Source organism: Mya arenaria, chromosome 14 (assembly GCF_026914265.1).
Source record: "Mya arenaria isolate MELC-2E11 chromosome 14, ASM2691426v1".
NCBI classification, from domain to species: Eukaryota; Metazoa; Mollusca; class Bivalvia; order Myida; family Myidae; genus Mya; species Mya arenaria.
In genome coordinates this window covers 57768858-57789237 of record NC_069135.1, presented here as the reverse complement: position 1 = coordinate 57789237, position 20380 = coordinate 57768858, and the positions used below count along the sequence as shown (strand labels likewise).

The window sequence follows — 20380 nt, the reverse complement described above, 5'->3', positions numbered from 1 at the left end:
CTGTCTGTGTGTCCCGTCTGACTGTGTGTCTGTCTTTCTGTGTGTCTGTTTGTCTGTATTTTCTTGTATGTGCGTATTTCTGTATGTGTGTTTGCTTGCCAGCCTGCCTGCCTGCCTGTATGTATGTCTGTCTGTCTGTGTGTCCGTCTGTCTGTGTGTCTGCCTGTCTATGTGTTAGCGTTTCTGTCTGTCTGTCTGTCTGTCTGTCTGTCTGTTTGTCTGTGTGTTTGTCTCTCTGTCTGTCTTTCTGTACGTGTGTATCCATGTATATCTCTTTGTTTGTCTGTCTGTGTTTGTGTTTAACTGTCTTTTTGTCTGTGTTTGTCTGGGTATCTTTGTGTGTGTCTGTGTGTGTGTGTCTGTCTGTTTGCCTGCCTGCCTGCCTGCATGTCTGACTGAGTATATTTGTGTGACGACGAAGACGACGACGACGAAATATGAGTATTTAAATTGATATGATTAAAGAAGATTGTTAAAAAGGCGTCTTCATAAAAATACATATGTTTTTCCTTCTTTTATTGCAGACAATGTTCAGCAATACAGCACATTCCAGTCGTTGCAAAGGGCATCCGCAAAGATCCCGAGTTTCGTCAACTACCTCAACGGGTAGCTGTTCTTAGGAAGCAGATAGAAGATATGAAAAACGACAGAAAGAAAAATAGTTCCTCACTGAGGAAGACTCGAACAGCCATTGTTGATGAAATCAAAGCAATCCGTAAAAAGATCAACGACATTCTTGACAAGATGGAGCAAACAACCGTTCAAGATTTAGACCGTCTGGTAGCTGATCAGGAAATGTCCATTAAGAAAGAAATGGAATCCTGCACACAGATGGAAGACGAATTAAAGAGAATTATGGATGACATACAAAGCAAAGACTCATCAGGCGAACCACCCCTATATATTGGGTTCAGAAAATGTGAAGAAAAAATCAAACAAGCAAAAGAAATTCTGCAAAACATGTCAAATGTTGTCAAATACGATTTAACTTTTCGTAAACATAATGGAATAGAAGATAAATTGTCCTCGATGGAGACATTTGGAGAGTTAAATGAATCGAATGTTTTTGGTAAACAACCACTGATATCACTATTCCCCCGAGATCATGTATTCGGTACCAAAGGTTACAAGGAGTACAACGTGAAGATGAGTTCAGACAAAGAAAAATGTGATATTGAAGGGATATGTGAACTGCCTGGTGGAGAGTTTGTTATTACAGACTCCACCAACATGAAAGTGAAACTCCTGGACCAGGAGTTCAGGTTTGTCGACCACTGTGATGTCCCCGAGTATCCATTTTACGTGTGCCACATTGGCGGAAATGAGGTTGCCGTTTGTGTTGACAACTTTAATAAAAGACATGAACTTCATTTCATTGACATATCAAAAGCAAAACTTGTGACTACGAGAAAATCAAGTTTCATCCATGGATGTTACAGCGCAGCTCATCACGGGAACAACCTTTACATTTCATCACGCACAGCGCTGTACGTCTATACGATGACGGGGAAGCAGGTAAAGAAGCTGTACGAGGACATGTCGGGTGATTACACGGTGAAGAGAGTTGCCATCAGTAACGACGGGAAGACTATCTACATCACAAACTTTGAAAATAATCAACTTATCACCCTGGACAATCTCGGCAACAAGCTGGCCACATTCACTGATCCTGACTCTAGGGGACCTTGCGGAGTATACGCGACAACTGCTGGACAAGTGTTCGTCTGCTGCTATAACTCTAACACAGTGCTGCAGGTTGACAAGGACGGGAAGACGAAGTTGGCCACACTGGCTAGGCAACAAGACGGAGTGTGCTACCCTAAAGCTTTGTTCTTCAGCAGCCGTACTTCCTCTCTGGTTGTCGGCGGATATGAAGACACGCTTCTCGTTATCAGTGTACGATAAACAATAACAATAGATTCACTTACAAGTGACGAAAGAGATCATTATTATAACTGGGTTTTTTTAAACTTAAACATTTTGTGTTAGTATTAGTTAACACGGATATAGATTGTTCACTTTAACACACGAGTCATATTTGCTTTAACATACATATACATTTATATGGTACGTATTACGCTTGCTTTTTGCTACAACGTTATAATGTTTATCGTGCGCATTTTATTCAACTATATCAATCTTGATTTCAAAATGTTATTCACATATGTTATATATCTGGTATGAGTGTGTATGTATATATGTATGAATTATTCTCTCTTTAAAGTCGAAAACAATGGTACTTATGAAAGATACCAACTTTGCATTTTTAGCCATTTAACACACGGTTATAAAATTGTTAACAGTGATTGATATTTGCCATAAATGCATTATTAAGTAAGAAGTTGAAGATTTATCACTGAAAATCTATGTTTGTTATACATGTGTATGTATTGGTTTTGAATAAGAATGTCACTTTAACCTTTGTCAGCAAACGTTGGATTTATATTTAGGGGACCGATATATCAATACTTTAATAGAAAAGAAGTCTGAAAGGAAATGCTTGACCTCTTCTTAACCCGCCTGACGGCTATGATTATTACCCCGGTTACAAGAATAAGCGTTGTTATGGAAACCAAAGCCGCGACCACCTCTGCAACCTGGCCGTCAGAAAGGGAATCACACACAGATTATAATGGTTCTGTACAACGTACTTATTCACTCAGGCGTAAAAAAAGCGTTTGCGGCCGGGTTCCCGACCTACTCTTTTGTTTTGTCCAGAGCCAAGCCCTTGAGAAATATATGTTTCAATTTGCTTATTTTAATATATCAACAGTGAAAAATGTAGCCATTTCAGCTTTGAACAATGCCGGCAATGCTCATAATAACTCTAGCCTAGTCTGAACTTGGATCTCATTGTCAGGTACAGGGGTAATCCAGTTTGAACTTGGATCGCACTATCAGGTAAAGGGGTAACCCAGTTTGAATTTGGATCGCACTATCAGGTACAGAGGTTACCCAGTTTGAAGTTGGATCGCACTATCAGGTACAGAGGTTACCCAGTTTGAACTTGGATCGCACTATCAGGTACAGGGGTAACACAGTTTGAACTTGGATCGCACTATCAGGTACAGAGGTTACCCAGTTTGAACTTGGATCGCACTATCAGGTACAGGGGTAACTCAGTTTGAACTTGGATCGCACTATCAGGTACAGGGGTAACTCAGTTTGAACTGGGATCGCACTATCAGGTACAGGTGTAACTCAGTTTGAACTTGGATATCACTATCAGGTACAGGGGTCACTCAGTTTGAACTTGGATATCACTATCAGGTACAGGGGTAACTCAGTTTGAACTTGGATATCACTATCAGGTACAGGGTAACTATGTTTGAACTTGGATCTCACTATCAGGTACGGGGTAACTCTCTTTGAACTTGGATCGCACTATCGGGTACAGGGGTAACTCAGTTAGAACTTGGATCGCACAATCAGGTACAGGGGTAACTCAGTTTGAACTTGGATCGCACAATCAGGTACAGGGGTAACCCACTTTGAACTTGGATCTCACTATCACGTACAGAGGTAACACAGTTTGAACTTGGATCTCACTATCAGGTACAGGGGTAACACAGTTTGAACTTGGATCTCACTATCAGGTACAGGGGTAACACAGTTTGAACTTGGATCGCACTATCAGGTACAGGGGTAACTATGTTTGAACTTGGATCTCACTATCAGGTACAGGGGTAACTCTCTTTGAACTTGGATCGCACAATCAGGTACAGGGGAAACTCAGTTTGAACTTGGATCGCACTATCAGGTACAAGGGTAACTCAGTTTGAACTTGGATATCACTATCAGGTACAGGGGTAACTCAGTTTTAACTTGGAAATCACCATCAGGTACAGGGGTAACTATGTTTGAACTTGGATCTCACTATCAGGTACAGGGGTAACTCTCTTTGAACTTGGATCGCACAATCAGGTACAGGGGGAACCCACTTTGAACTTGGATCTCACTATCACGTACAGGGGTAACTCAGTTTGAACTTGGATCGCACTATCAGGTACAGGGGTAACACAGTTTGAACATGGATCGCACTGTCAGGTACAGAGGTAACACAGTTTGAACTTGGATCTCACTATCAGGTACAGAGGTAACACAGTTTGAACTTGGATCTCACTATCAGGTACAGGGGTAACACAGTTTGAACTTGGATCTCACTATCAGGTACAGAGGTTACCCATTTTGAACTTGGATCTCACTATCAGGTACAGGGGTAACTCAGTTTGAACTTGGATCACACAATCAGCTACAGGAGTAACCCAGTTTGAACTTGGATCTCACTATCAGGTACAGGGGTAACTCTCTTTGAACTTGGATCGCACAATCAGGTACAGGGGTAACCCAGTTTGAACTTGGATCTCACTATCAGGTACAGGGGTAACTCACTTTTAACTTGGATCTCACTATCAGGTACAGGGGTAACTCAGTTAGAACTTGGATCTCACTATCAGATACAGGGGTAACTCTCTTTGAACTTGGATATCACTATCAGGTACAGGGGTAACTCACTTTTAACTTGGATCGCACTATCGGGTACAGGGGTAACTCAGTTAGAACTTGGATCGCACAATCAGGTACAGGGGTAACCCACTTTGAACTTGGATCGCACAATCAGGTACAGGGGTAACCCACTTTGAACTTGGATCGCACAATCAGGTACAGGGGTAACCCACTTTGAACTTGGATCTCACTATCAGGTACAGGGGTATACCAGTTTGAACTTGGATCTTACTTTCAGGTACAAGGGTAACCCAGTTTGAACTTGGATCTCACTTTCAGGTGCAGAGGTTACCCAGTTTGATCTATGAAAACAGTATCATGTGTAGGGTTAAACCCAGTTTGAACTTGGATCTTATTATCAAGCAGAGGGGAACCCAGTTTGAATTTAGATCATTCTATCAGGTACAGGGTAACCCAGTTTCAAACTGAGGGCATATTATCAGAAACAGATGTGAGAGTGATCTTGGGTTTGTAGAAGTCAACCAATCACTTCGAGTCTCATAAGTGGAACAACTTTACCCCAATATAGCAATTTCCTTAAGGATCCTATGAACAGTTTGGTTACAACGAGAGGTGTTAAATAGTCCATTGATCGTATTTACGAATCTAAGGCAATTCTGTATAATCATAGTATAATAAAAAATAAAAGAATAAGTGTGTTTCACATATGTGCATGTATTTAAAAAACAATTGTTTGATAAAATCATTGAAAATAAAGTGTTTGAGATATATCAAGTTTGTTTAGCCACTAGGGTAAACTTAAGATGACTGAACTTAAAGCCTGTCTCACACAGAACACACGGCTTATACGGTTGGCCACCCGTGTAAACCGTACATACAACCGAACCAACCGTGGCCTTATCCGAGATACACTCGGGCCATTCGAGTGTATCCGTGAAAGCCGTGTATGAATTTTAAAACTTTTAAAAAAACTAGCACGGGTGCCATGTCCGTGTATGATCGTATTAGCGATCGTACAAGACCGTGTGAGACCGTGCGAGACCGTATATACAACCGCACATGAAGTCCACTCCACGAGTGAGCTCGACCGTGTCAATATCGTATATAAATCGTATGGAATCGTGTGAAACCGTTCCCAAGTCCTACATCAAACACCCAGATTAACACTCGAATGTCACACGATCACCGTACGATTCACACGAGTGTACACACGGTTTTATACAATCGCCATACGACCAATACGGTTTCATACGATCGCCATACGACCAATACGGTTCAAGTACGAATTATACATGGTCAAGTACGACCAGACACGGTCTCTACGTCTGTTCAAAGCTCGTGTATGATCATACAGCACTCGAACACAACAGAAAACACAACTACCTGCTGCCACCTTGAAACAACAGAGTACTTGCTACATAATGCCTCCAAAGAAGGAGAAGGTCCCCAAAAGAATCCCCACCATGTAAGATTCTACCAGCGAGAATACAAAAAGGGCCACATTGTTGAAAGTTCGAAAGTTTATGAAGCCAAGCCATCAAAACGAGTCAATTTATATCAAAACATACACGAATGTGTGATAAATTCGAGCATAACTCGAACAAAAGTCGGTGGGAGCGTATGTAAACCCTGTAAATGTCCAGTTAATCGAGTAAAAGTCGTGTTAAATCGTACTAGGCCGTAACAGACCGTACTAGACCGTACTTGGAACCGTACAACAATCGTATGAAAATCGTTTGCAAATCGTGTTCAAACCGTGACAAACCTTGCTTGACCGAGTATATCCGTGCTTTGTTCGTACATACTCGTGCTACATTCGAGTCTAAATCGTACTAACTCATCCCCAGGCACGGTTGGAGTTCAATACTCGTACCAGTCAACCCGTGTATAACCGAGTATACCGTATTGGAACCGTGTGCCCAACCGTGTTCTGTGTGAGACAGGCTTAAGAAAGGAGTTTGATGTATACGAACCCAGTATAAAAGTATGAAACCGTGCCTATGAGTTTTTAATACAGCGCTATAATACGGAACTAGCTAATTAACAGCTGGCTGGCTGGCTGGCTGGCTGGCTGGCTGACTGACTGACTGACTAACTTACTAACTGACTGACTGACAAACCTGACTGACTGACTGACTGACTGACTGATTGACTAACTAACTAAATAAATAGTTAAGTAATTGACTAGCTGACTAAACCGGCTCTCTGACTGACTGACTGACTAACTGACTGCCTGCCAGACTGACTAATTGGCTGACTGGCTGGCTGGATGGATGGCTGGACGGCTGGATGGATGGATGGCTGGCTGGCTGGCTGTCTGGCTTGCTCACTCACTCACTCACTCACTCACTCACTCACTCACTCACTCACTCACTCACTCACTCACTCACTCACTCACTCACTCACTCACTCACTCACTCACTCACTCACTCACTCACCCAATTGTTTTGAGTTGATCTCCAACATGGTGTGAGTGGTCTAATGGTATAGATGTCCGTCTCTCACCAAAGAAGTATTGAGTTTGAAACTCATAGTTTTACAAAGGTCTAATGGTATAGGTGTCCACCTCTCACCCAAGAGGTTGCGTAGTTCCTACCAAGGTAAGAGTGGTCTAATGGTATAAATGTATGCCTCCCACCAAAGAGGTATTGGGTTCGATTACCTCACAGAATGGACACCAGTACACAGGAAACAATTTCGAGCTAGATTTTATAATAGCTTCCAAATTTCGTCACAATCATACTAAATTTAATCCTTATAAACTAAACAAGCACTTCTTTACCTTATACATTTAGATATTTAAATATGTATGTAGAAGGTGACAGAAAGCCTTTAAAGCCTTTAAAGCATTATAGGAAAGCTCTCTTAAAAATAGAATACCTCTAAATGACGTATTGAGTATTTTAAAACCGTCATAAACGAGCGTCGGTTTTCCCTGGTAGACACGCTTCAGTCTGTTTCCAGCGGACCTGTAGTCGCGGATGCCGCCCCCGACTTCCCGGAAGTAGATGTCGTAATCGGCCGTACAAACCCTGGGCCGGCGAGAGGCGGACCGGTCGGTAGTAGATATGGAGACTGTGAAAGTATGTATAAGTGGATAATTAACCAGTCGACTAACATTTTGCTTGCTTTTAAAAACAATGCCTCGTTCTTGTTGGTTCTAAATTCTTCCAAACAAAATTACATTTGCCTCTTTTGTGTAGCCCTAGTCACCATTATCGGGTTATTGTCTTTGAAATTGCTATGTGGAAAGTTGGTGTCGTTGCTGCTGTTGCTGCTGATGCTGCTGTTGTTGTTTCTATAAAAATGTGTAGAAATGAGAAGGGGATGGGAGGGGAGAAGAGGAAGAGAGAGGAGGGGAGGAAGGGGAGTGGAGGAGGGGAGGGGAGAGGAGGAGGGGAGGGGAGAGGAGAGGAGGGAAGAGGAGGGTAGAGGAGGGGACATGGGAGGAGGGTAGGGGAGGGTAGGTTGAGTAGAGGAGGGAAGAGGAGCTGAGTTGTGAGAAGGGGAGGGAAGAGGGGGTGTAGGGGAGGAGATAAGAGGAAGTGATGGGAGAAGAGGATATTAAGGGAGAGGTGAGGAGGGAGGGGAGCGGATGAGAGAATGGGAGGGGAGGGAACAGGAGGGGATACGGGAGGAGGGTCAGGGAGGGGCAGGGGAGCGGAGTGGAGAAGAGGGGTGGAGAGGAAGGGATGGGGGAGAGATGCGGAGAGAGGAAAGGAATGGAGGAGGGCAGGGGACGGGAGGGTGAGCGGAGGAGACGAGTGGAGAGGAGAGAAGGTGAAAAGGGGATGGGGGTTATATTGTATGGAAAACTGGGGTCAAGGATGATTTTGTTTTGTTTAGTGTTTTGGGGATTTGCTGTGTTAGGAGGTGTGGGTTGTAAGCGACAAGTAGGGGGGGGGGCAGAAAATGGCCTTTAAAACTTTATCTTAATATTGGAAAACACTTTCATTTTCTCTATTATATGCATTATTGCTTGGGGGTGGGGGCTAATACTAAATTATGTGTGAGTAGGATAGGATATACCTTGAGTGGAGGTATCTCATAAATGCAACAGCTATTCACCAAAAAAGCTTTGCATTTTCAACATTATTAATAGTATTGTGCGCGAACGGTTGGAAGAAGCTTCGGTTCATACTAAACTGTTGGTGTGGATGGTATGCCGTTGGTGAGGTGTTTCTCAATAGGATGGGGAAGCCGGAGGGAGGGTGGGGGGTAAGGGTTTATAAAAAAAGGTCTCAAATTCTTTAGTTTATTACCGGAAAACGATTTCGTAACCCTTATCATGGTGTACTTACATTAGGGCGTGCACGGGGGGGGGGGGGGGTGAAGGCTAATGCTAGGGTTATTATATTTTACTTAAATGCATAGTATTTCTAACTTAAAAGTGAGAAAATAATAGAGGTTAAACTGTCGTAAATCGTAAATCGTTGACCCTGTACAGTTAAGTTCTATTATGTTACAGTTTGATTGCTACGCCAATTATAAAGTCTTTATGTATCGCAACACAAGTAATTCAATCATACCCAAACCTTAATATATTCAATACAAATCTGCTTTTAGTCAATCTGAAGTCAATCAATAAAAACAAGTGAAAATAGAAACATGTGACCTATTACGTAGGAGAGATACAAACTGTTTATTTAAATTCCTTGTTGGTAGTGAAGGCCAGGGATAGGACATTTTTAAGTTTAAACCCTAAATGTGGCTGGACTATGGCATCAAATTTTGAATCCTCCATTCAGAGGGGGTGTGATTTCATCCATGATTTCGCCTGTTCCGCTTGTGAAGAAGATGGATTGAACACGGAAGCTCAACATTTCTGTAATCAGTGCACGAAATATTACTGCGATATTTGTGTTATAAAACATTATGGCTTATACAAGAGACACACGGTACTCGACCGGAAGGACGTTAAGAAATGGGCAGCAGCACCAGGGACGGTGGACGTCCTTGAGAGATGCGAGAGGCACCCCGGGGAGGCGCTCAAGCTGGTCTGTGGTGACCATGACCAGCTGTGTTGCCATGTGTGCGTTGCCGTGGGTCATAGGTATGTTTCAAAGACGATTTAAGTTAAAATAACACAATCACAGTATTAATACTGATCAAAAATAGTTTAAGCATGCTTAACATTTTCTCCGGTTTAAACAAGCATAACAAAATTGTATTTTACATATGTTTATTATTAGACTATGCTTTATTTTTTATTGGTCAACACTGACAACAAAGCCTTGCCTACTAACAAATTTTTTGAACTCGTTGATTAAATATCACTTGCGGATCGGGGAGGGGAAAGGGGGAGCAAACCCACCCCCTCTGAAATCGTCCAAGATTTTTTTCTTTACATTTCAATAGTTGAAATAATAAAATACCCCCAAAGTGCACAATTTGAACTAAAATTGTCTTTTCTTTTATTATTATTATTCTTTTTTTTTTCTTTTTTTTTTTTGGGGGGGGGGTTACCCCAAACTCCCCCCTGCCAGCACTTACAAAAAAACAGATTTCGGTTCTGAGTGAAATGGGCAATTCCGCCCCTAAGTAACGCACCATCTAACGTCTAATTCTGGAACCGCCCCTGTATACCATGATATATAGACTCGTTATTCGCGTCAGATCCTATATTATAAGACCTTTATTCGAATGGAGAAATATTGAGGAACACTTAAACTAAGTACTCCCTATTAACTCACGATGATTTGGGCAAAATTTCTAGCTGTGCGGTTTGACTAGATGAATATGTCGTGCACGTACATAACATGACGCTGTAAATAACATAATAATGCGTAATAATTATGTTCCAACGCATTCGGAACTCCTCGGCCATTTTCCATCAAAAACAATCTCGGATGTACATGTATATGGATGGTTTACAATGACAGAATTCTTTACATTTAAGTAATTTGTAAGTAGATTGTGTAGTATTTTCAATTCAGAAGTTAAACTTAATGACTTGACTGTTGGGAATCTTAATTGTCTTTGCAATAATACGCTTCACTGACAATCAATTAAAAAAACTTAGTGATTCAAAATACAAGCTTAACACAACGATTCATTTTTACTATTATTATTTTTTTATGATCTACCTCTACTGATGTACCGACATACATCCGAGGTTGTTTTCGATGGAAAATGGCCGAGGAGTTCCGAATGGTTCTAATGCTCTTCATTATTTCTCAGATAGTCAATGGACATAACTCGACACATTCTAAGAGTTATGAGCTTTACTACAAATACTGCCACTGTCGGCGACTAATGGTACAATGAATTTAAACTCTATGCGACTTATGGTATACAGAATTTAAACTCTATGCGACCTATGGTATACAGAATTTGAACTGTATGCGACTTATGGTATACTGAATATAAACTCTCTGCGACTTATAGAATACTGAATACAAACTGTATGACGCTAAATGAATGAATTCGCAAAACATCGTCATAACAAGATATCTAAGTTATTTTTAAACCAAGCCTTTCTTCTAAGAAATGTTATTATAAATACTAAGACTTAGACTATAAAGTAATTTATGCTATTAGCCTCCCAACATTCCTATGCATGTACCATTTACCTTTCAATTTAGATATTAATCATCTGGTATTTTTAAAACATATGCTATGCTTTTATTTGTCTTTACTTGTCTTAATTGTTATTTATTTTTAATATGCCATATTTCATTGTGTCTGTCTGTCTGGCTGGCTGTATCCCTGTCTGTATGGCATTCTATATGGCTGTCTGTATGGTCGTCTGTCCGTCTGTATTTCTGTCTGTCTCTTTACCGGTGTGTTTGTCTGTGTGTTTGTCTGTGTATCTCTCTGTCTGTGTCTCGGTCCGTCTGTTTGTCTGTCTGTATGTATGTCTGTCTGTCTGTCTGTCTGTCTGCCTGCCTGCCTGCCTGTCTGTCTGTCTGTCTGTCTGTCTGTCTGTCTGTCTGTCTGTCTGTCTGTCTGTCTGTAAGACGACGACGACGACGACGACGTATTTAAATTAATGTGATTTTAGAAGAATGTTATAAACAAGCGTCTTCATGAAAAACAAGTTTTCCTTCTTTCATTGCAGACAATGTTCATCAATACAGCACATTCCAGACGTTGCAAGGGACATCCGCAAAGATCCCGGGTTTCGCCAACTACCTCAACAGGTTGCTGTTCTTAGGAAGCAGATAGAAGATATGAAAAACGACCGAAAGAAAAATAGTTCCTCATTGAGGAAGACTCGAACAGCCATTGTTGATGAAATCAAAGCAATTCGTAAAATGATCAACGGCATTCTTGACAAGATGGAGAAAACAACCGTTCAAGAATTAGACCGTCTGGTAGCTGATCAGGAGCTGTCCATTAAGAAAGATATGGAATCCTGCACACAGATGCACGATGAATTAAAGAACATCATAGATGACATACAAAGCAAAGACTCATCAGGCGAACCACCCCTATATATTGGTTTCAAAAAATGTGAAGAAAAAATCAAACAAGCAAAAGAAATTCTGCAAAACATGTCAAGTATTGTCAAATACGATTTAACTTTTGGTAAACATAATGGAATAGAAGATAACTTGTCTTCGATGAAGACATTTGGAGAGTTAAATGAATCGAATGTTTTTGGTGCACAACCACGTTCATCGCTATTCCCGCGAGATCATGTATTTGCTACAGAAGGTTACAAGGAGTACAACGTGAACATGAGTTCAGACAGATATGACTGTGATATTGAAGGGATATGTGAGCTGCCTGGTGGAGAGGTTGTTATTACAGACGGCACCAACAAGAAAGTGAAACTCCTGGACCAGGAGTACAGGGTTGTCGACCACTGTGATGTCCCCGAGTATCCATACGACGTGTGCCACATTGGCGGGAATGAGGTTGCGCTTTGTGTTAACAATGATGATAGACATGAACTTCATTTTATTAACATAACAAAAGGGAAACTTGTGACTACGAGAAAGTTAAGTTTCTCCCATAAATGTTACGGCGCAGCTCATCACGGGAACAACCTTTACATTTCATCACTCACCGCGCTGTACGTCTATACGATGACGGGGAAGCAGGTGAAGAAGCTGTACGAGGATAAGACCGGTGGTGACACGGTGAAAAGATTTGCCATCAGTAACGACGGGAAGACTATCTACATCACAATCCACTCAAACAATCAACTTATCACCCTGGACAACCTCGGCAACAAGCTGGCCACATTCACTGATCCTGACTTGAGGGGACCTTGGGAAGTACACGTGACAACTGCTGGACACGTGTTCGTCTGCTGCTATTTCTCCCACACAGTGCTGCAGGTTGACAAGGACGGGAAGACGAAGTTGGCCACACTGGCAGGGGGACAAGACGGAGTGCACTACCCTCAAGCTTTGTTCTTCAGCAGCCGTGCTTCCTCTCTGGTTGTCGCCGGAGAGAAAGGCACGCTCCTCGTCCTTAATGTGCGATAAATAATAGATCCAATTACAAGTGGCCAAAATACAATTATTATAATTGATTGTTTTTTTACTTTAGCTTTTCTCGTAAGTATAAGCACGGATGAAAAATGTATATAATACAAGAATCATATTTGCTTAAACATACATGTCTATATATATTTTACGTATTTTATTTGCTTTTAGCTACATAGTTATAATGTTTATGGTGTACATGCTATTCAACTTAATGACTGTTTATTGTATAATGTTTTTCAAATATATTCTATATGTTGTGTGTATGTATATATATATATTTATTCTTTATTTAATTTTGAAATAAAATATATAATACGTCCCGTTTGTCCATGTGCCTTTAAAAAGCTTCAATACTTTTACTACAACTACAAGAGAGCCAGTTATATGTTAACTATTTTCACTGGAAACCTAGATGAACATAGGTGCATTAATTATGCAGAGTTTCTTTAAAGTAAAAACAATAACAACATATACCTTGATTATAGTTGGTTTTGTTTTCAATTAAAGGCACACAATAAAGATGGATTCAAAAACATTTTGTTTTTATATTAAATGCAGAATTATGAGCTCATTAGACAGTATGATCAAAACATTAACAAACATAATGCGACACGTTTTAAGAAAAAAATAACATATTTTTAATTAATAGCTACGTGGCCATTAAAACGCGCAAAAACGGCTTTACACAAATTATATTTATTGTTTGTTTTAGTAATTATTATCAAATGAATTAAACATAATACTGCATTTATAAAATAATAATATTGCACCAACGTGTTCGGAGTCTGTTTACAATCCGTATATCCTCCCCGTACACGATACAGGGTTGTATTTCCATAGCTTACACGTTGCATGCACGGGGTCCGTATTTCCATAGCTTACACGTTGCATGCACTGGGTCCTTATTTCCATAGCTTACACGTTGCATGCACGGGGTCCGTATTTCCATAGCTAACACGTTGCATGCACGGGGTCCGTATTTCCATAGCTTACACGTTGTATGCACGGGGTCCGTATTTCCATAGCTTACACGTTGCTTGCATGGGGTCCGTATTTCCATAACTTACAAGTTGCATGCATGGGGTCCGTGTTTCCATAGCTTACAAGTTGCATGCATGGGGTCCGTATTTCCATAGCTTACACGTTGCATGCATGTGGTCCGTACTCCCATAGCTTACACGCTGCATGCATGGGGTCCGTATTTCCATAGCTTACACGTTGCTTGCATGGGGTCTGTATTTCCATAGCTATTACGTTACAGGGACCGTATTTCCATAGCTTACACGTTACAGGGACCGTATTTCCTTTGCTTACACGTTGCATGCATGGGTCCGTATTTCCATAGCTTACACGTTGCATGCATGGGGTCCGTGTTTCCATAGCTTACACGTTGCATGCATGGGGTCCATATTTCCATAGCTTACACGTTGCTTGCACGGGGTCCGTATTTCCATAGCTTACACGTTGCATGCATGGGGTCCGTATTTCCATAGCTTACACGTTGCATGTACGGGTTCCGTATTTCCATAGCGTATACGTAGCATGCACGGGGTCCGTATTTCCATAGCGTACACGTCGCATGCACGGGGTCCGTATTTCCATAGCTTACACGTTGCATGCAGAGTGTACACGTTGCATGCACGGGGTCCGTATTTCCAAAGCGTACACGTTGCATGCACGGGGTCCGTATTTCCATAGCTTACACGTTGCATGCACGGGGTCCGTATTTCCATAGCTTACACGTTGCATGCACGGTGTCCGTCTCTCCATAGCTTACACGTTGCATGCACGGGGTCCGTCTCCCCATAGCTTACACGTTGATGCACGGGGTCCGTCTTCCCATAGCTTACACGTTGCATCCACGGGGTCCGTATTTCCAAAGCGTACACGTTGCATGCACGGGGTCCGTATTTCCATAGCTTACACGTTGCATGCACGGGGTCCGTCTCCCCATATCTTACACGTTGCATGCACGGGGTCCGTCTCCCCATAGCTTACACGTTGGTGCACGGGGTCCGTCTTCCCATAGCTTACACGTTGATGCACGGGGTCCGTCTTCCCATAGCTTACACGTTTCATGCACGGGGTCTCTTTGTCCATCCCGTACATGCTACGTGTATGGGGTCCGTATATCCATCGTGTGCACGTTGTATGTATGGAGTCCGTTATTCTATCCCGAGCATGCCAGTATACGGCTTCCGTACATCCAAATGTCTATTTATATATTATTTTTTGGCCAATATTAACGGTTAAAATATGTTTTTCATCATAAGTGTTAAATTATTTAAGAAATACACGTTTAGTGTACGGGTCCAGCCAAGCCCGTACATTCAAGATATACGGGACCGTTCATTCCGATTTATTCAACTACTCTCCGCAGTTAAAAACCAACTTTAATTTGAAAATTTGAATTTAAAAAAAGGTTTAATTTCAAAGTAAACTGACTTAATTTGCGAACATTTATGGTAAACATTAAATTGTGTATAAACAGTTTTAAGTTGATCATAAATGCATGAGAAAATGGTTAAGGGGGTTTCATCAATGAAATAGAGGATAGCTGTTTGTATCAGTGTAATATCGTTATATAAGTTAGAAGTCATTTAATTAGAAAAACATGCCAATTGTATGCACACGTTACGTCATTTTTTATGGCGTTAACATCCATTAAAATTGAAACAAAATAGCAAATATACAAACTGTACATAGCTTAATGTATGATATGTTGTCGGTTGTAATTTTTTTTGAACGTATTAGAAATCAGCCAGCAAATACTTAAAGTACACCGTATTGTGTATGGTTACCATGTTTAATGTCGCTGTCTATTTTGACTTCTTGGTAAAAAAATAATTCTGGACACAAAACCCTATCAATATTATATTGATAGGGTTTTGTGTCCAGAATTATTTTTTTACCAAAAATAATTTTAAATGTTTTTTATTAGGCCCTTCAAAGATTGCAAAATATGGCGTTAACATCCATTAAAATTGAAACAAAATAGCAAATATACAAACTGTACATAGCTTAATGTATGATATGTTGTCGGTTGTAATTTTTTTTTGAATGTATTAGAAATCAGCCAGCAAATACTTAAAGTACACCGTATTGTGTATGGTTACCAACAGACAGCGACATTAAACATAAACTTCAGGCACCAATAAATACATTTCCTATTTATTATACATGTATAGTCAATTGAGCAATTTGCATGCAAGATATGACTGATTTCAAGTACTTCAGGTATATTTCTGTTAGCTTTATTAACACTCTGGCTAGGACATTCTGTTTTACTGAGTGCACTTTAAAGTGACTCGCCATGTCTTTTTTACCAAAAATTACTTTTATTGTTAATGCATCAGGAAACACTAATTTTATCATTATTTGACTCTATGATATCGAAATTGCAGAAAAAATACAATTATAGCATTAAAAAGTATTTTGGCTTTAGTGGGGTTCGAACCCAAACCGGTAAAGTCAAGAAAAAAGTAGAGTACACCCGTTTAGTCCTAACGGCCACCGGGACGTTAAAAAGTGATGAGGATATGTTAACATCTTAAGGATACATTGATGACATCACGAGATAATGTCAATCAACCAACACCACAGCCGTAATTAATTTTCAATCGCCATTCGTGAAGGGTTCGAGCTTTTGGTAGTTGGTTGTTTTATCTTTTAACACTCCTAATGATTTGCCACACTTTATTTCGTAATTAAAAAATTGCATTTTACAGTCCATGAGTGAGTCCCTTTAAAAGAAGGGTTGGGCCTTTAAGTCTTACTATATTATATTCATACTGAATTGCGATCTGTCTGTATGACAGGTATTGGAAAACATCTTTGCTTATAAGTGATATAAATTTAATGACTTTCAGACATATCGATTCTTATAAGCCTTTCATCTTCAAAGACGTGACTCAAACACTAATGCTTTTCTTCCAAAAATGTGTTAAAACTTAAAAGTCATGAGCAATTAAGCGTCAAATTCTATACAGGGTTGTCAATGCATTTATTTTTGAGAAAAGATGTATAGACATGTTTTGAATATATAATGATATTGAAATGATATCGGAAAGATGTGGCTTGTTGATTTGAGTTACGTGTATTGATTTGTTTCATAAACAACGATTCAATTCTTTGTACAAGAGAAATGGTAAAAATAACAAAAAGTAAATGATAATTATGATGATGATGATGATGATGATGATGATGATGATGATGGTCATGATCATGATCATGATGATCATCACGACGACGACTGACGTTGACGATGGTGATGATGGTGACGATGTCGATGCTGCTGCTGCTGCTGCTCTGCTGCTGCTGCTGCTGATGATGATGATAAATAAACAGTATTTTAGATCAATATCAAATACGTGATAAAATCTTCAGTTGAAGACATAATGCAAGGACTTAAAACACGGACCCCTGAAATCGACATTTTGTCACATGGAGGGCTAAGTCTTCTATACGCATGTGTACCGGAAGGCTAGTACGGTGATGAATCACGACAGATGAAAACCCTTTTCGGTGAACTGTACAAAAGTGCGTTTTCTACGTCAACTTTTCCACAAGCTTATAATTTTAGATATGCAAGAAAAAAATATCAATCATGTTTTTCAAGTCCTGGGCGAAAAATCCGACCCTCGGGCAAGTGTGTGTACAGGAAACACATGATAGATACTTACATCATTTTGATTAGGATCTGTTTCTCCTTAATTATTCATTCGAAATGGTCTTGAAATACTGGTACATGTAAAATAGTGTGTTCATACACATCATACCTAAAAGTATCCATGTGTACCAACAGATATATTCAATTTTTCCAAGTTGCATTCAATTATTTATTAACTACATTGTTCAACTATGAATACAGGCATTTCAAAATTGAGAAATTGCAAGGCAGTATGTTTTGTATGGAACAATGCATTCATGACCTGCGCACACTGTATAAAATATGAACAAATAAAATATTTCAAACATGTTTTTTATGTTTATTTTGTTTGATTAATAGTAATAATAAACACATACAATTAGACACACACATTATTGCAAGAACATCTTATAAAATGTTAGAGTAGTTAAAGGCTTGTTCACGTTTTAAGGCTTAAACATCACAGAAAAACATCCATTTATTTTTAAATATCCACAAAATGATGATAATATTCATGTTGAAGCTGTTTTGTTCATATTTTTTTTTAATATGACAGAAAATACCCCCTGTGCCGACAAGCATTAAACATGGAATGACCTCAGGCTTGGATTTACAAAATTCTGCCAATAGCTGCTTGGTGTATGTTCTTTCAAGACAAGATAGTTAATTCAATTTAATTTAGACTAAGTTTTTAAAATTGTTTTGCACACGTGAAACAGTTTAAGAAATGATGTCATGTTGAAATTGTACATTTTTATGAATGTATAGGCTTAAACCTATCAAGAGCAGATTCTTATTGAAAATTTGAGTGAAGTCAAGTTCAGAAAGCAGCTTAACACATGCATGTACTGTCAATCGCAGCTAAAACATAGAAGTACTGTCAATCACAGCCTATGACAATATGTTACTAATAAAACCATCTTGTAATCATCACCATAAGTAATTTCTGATTTCCAGAAGTCAAAACAAGTAAAAAATATAAAAATCACATTATACGCGGCATTTGGCTTAGTCACGCTGATTTTCAAAATGTTAAATAATGAACTACAAGAATCGAAGATCATACGAATGGAATTAAGTACATGTATATGGTTAAATGAGTTGAGAATGAGTTTGAGATTAGACTTCAGTATTTTCCTGATATTGGGGCCTGGTATCGTAGAAAAATATAAAAAAGCAAATTTCCTTTGCGAATCAAGCCGATTTTTTTACGTTCAGCGAAAGCCAAATATGACGTCATGACAACGCTGAACTATCATTAACATAATTAAGTAAAAATATTCTACAACAGTATATAGTCGAAACCTGTTGGCTCGATATCGCTTGGCTCGATTTTCTCGTTGGCACGAACTGGATGTTAAGGACCGCTTTTGTTTTACTCTTTGTAAGCATTCCCGCTTGGCTCGATATTTGCGAGGCTCAAAGTAGTTTGGCCGGTCCCTGGGATATCGAGGCAAAGGGTTTCTACAATACTAAGAAACCGTTTTATGGTGGAATTGTAACTGCAAGTATGTATACAAATAAGGTAAATGATAATAAAACAATGACTGGAGGATCATTACCGTAAAGTTTTCACAAAATTGATGAAGAAGTTTAGGAGAAGATGTTTCTTTGAATTGTTAAGTTAAAGTCAATGATGTATTTATTTCATGATTCTGGTACACGCACAAAACAAATTCATGCTCCAATACGCATAGCTGGAGTCAGACGTGGGTCAGCGCACGTTTTGCAGGTGCTACTTATTCAACTATACTATGCAGTTTTTGATCACTCAAATGACACATGTATAACTATATGTATACTATTGCTTCACAAAAAATATCAGTATAGTAGGGATTGAACCAAAGCTCCTCAATCAGTAAGTTACAAAGACTTTAATACTATTAGCAGAAAGCTATTTAGAGCATATGAAATGCTATATTTTCTATTTTACCAGAGAAAGTTTTGTGCAATAATTCATAGAATCGATAGAAGCTGTGATCAAACTGATACAAATCACATTTAATGCATTCAGAAATATGTAGACCGTCTTGATCTAACTCATTTTTAAATTATGACTTTATTCAAAAACTGAGAAATATGTCGCTAATGTACGTCATGCAAAATCATGTATATAAGTGGTCATTCTGTTTATAGAATACGCATGTATTCCTTGATCACACATTTTTTTGTATTGTTTTAAATGACATAGAAGGTGGAATGAATTGGTAATGAAGAGACCTGTAGGTCTACATTAACATTTGAGGGACATCCGTGACCTAGTGCTTAGATTCTTTAAACTGGGTTCAAGCGTGGCGAAGAATTCTTCATGTGAGTAAGCCATCCAGCTGGCTTATGGAACGTCGGTGGTTCTTCCTGTGTGCCCGCTCGTGATGAAATAATGTACGGAGGGGCACGTGGCTTCATTGTTTAAATCAATTTATGATTTATATAACTATAAAATGTGTTCATGTTTTTAGAGAAATAGAAATCTGCAACGGGTTATTTAGCCAAAACACACACACAGTGTAATAATATTAGCCAAGCTTAGGATCATTGCATTTTTTTAAGTGATAAAGTTTATTTTTGTCAGCTATACAAGAAAATGATCCCCCAGCTTGTTTGCTGTTTTTGACAGTCTGCACTTTGTGTGTTTTGTTCCCAGCCGAGCCACGAGGAGGCAAACCCTTTTCGGCCATAATTTTGAATTTAGATGGTTAGTGCCAAAAACCATTTGTAACCAATCAAAAACAACCAAAAAGAACTGAATGTAACTATAAGCTGTGTTTTCTTTAAATTCCTGCTACAATTCGATCTAAATATTGACAATTTATGCAACCCTTTT

At 39.5% G+C, this 20380-nt stretch overlaps 2 protein-coding genes across 2 annotated transcripts in view; both read left to right on the top strand.

Annotated features, from left to right (window-relative positions):
- The window catches only part of LOC128216297 (uncharacterized), a 3625-nt gene extending 1720 nt beyond the window's left edge, over positions 1 to 1905 (top strand). The window contains exon 3 of the mRNA XM_052922864.1: positions 525 to 1905. Coding sequence (XP_052778824.1) covers positions 525 to 1905 — 1381 coding nt within the window. The remainder of the gene's footprint in view (positions 1 to 524) is intronic.
- A 7215-nt stretch (positions 1906 to 9120) lies between these two features.
- LOC128216296 (uncharacterized) lies at positions 9121 to 12905 on the top strand. Its single transcript, XM_052922863.1, has 2 exons — positions 9121 to 9520; positions 11528 to 12905. Exons 1-2 carry the CDS (start codon positions 9186 to 9188, stop codon positions 12903 to 12905), a joined length of 1713 nt encoding a protein of 570 aa, XP_052778823.1. The 5' UTR covers positions 9121 to 9185.
- Positions 12906 to 20380: the final 7475 nt, after the last annotated feature.

What these genes read in the sequence shown, in the direction of transcription:
- LOC128216296 (XM_052922863.1), top strand. Translation starts at nt 9,186, where the DNA reads ATGGCATCAAATTTTGAATCCTCCATTCAGAGGGGGTGTGATTTCATC. An exon ending in TGCGTTGCCGTGGGTCATAG is followed by an intron (nt 9,521 to 11,527) that starts GTATGTTTCAAA and finishes CTTTCATTGCAG; the next exon opens with ACAATGTTCATCAATACAGC.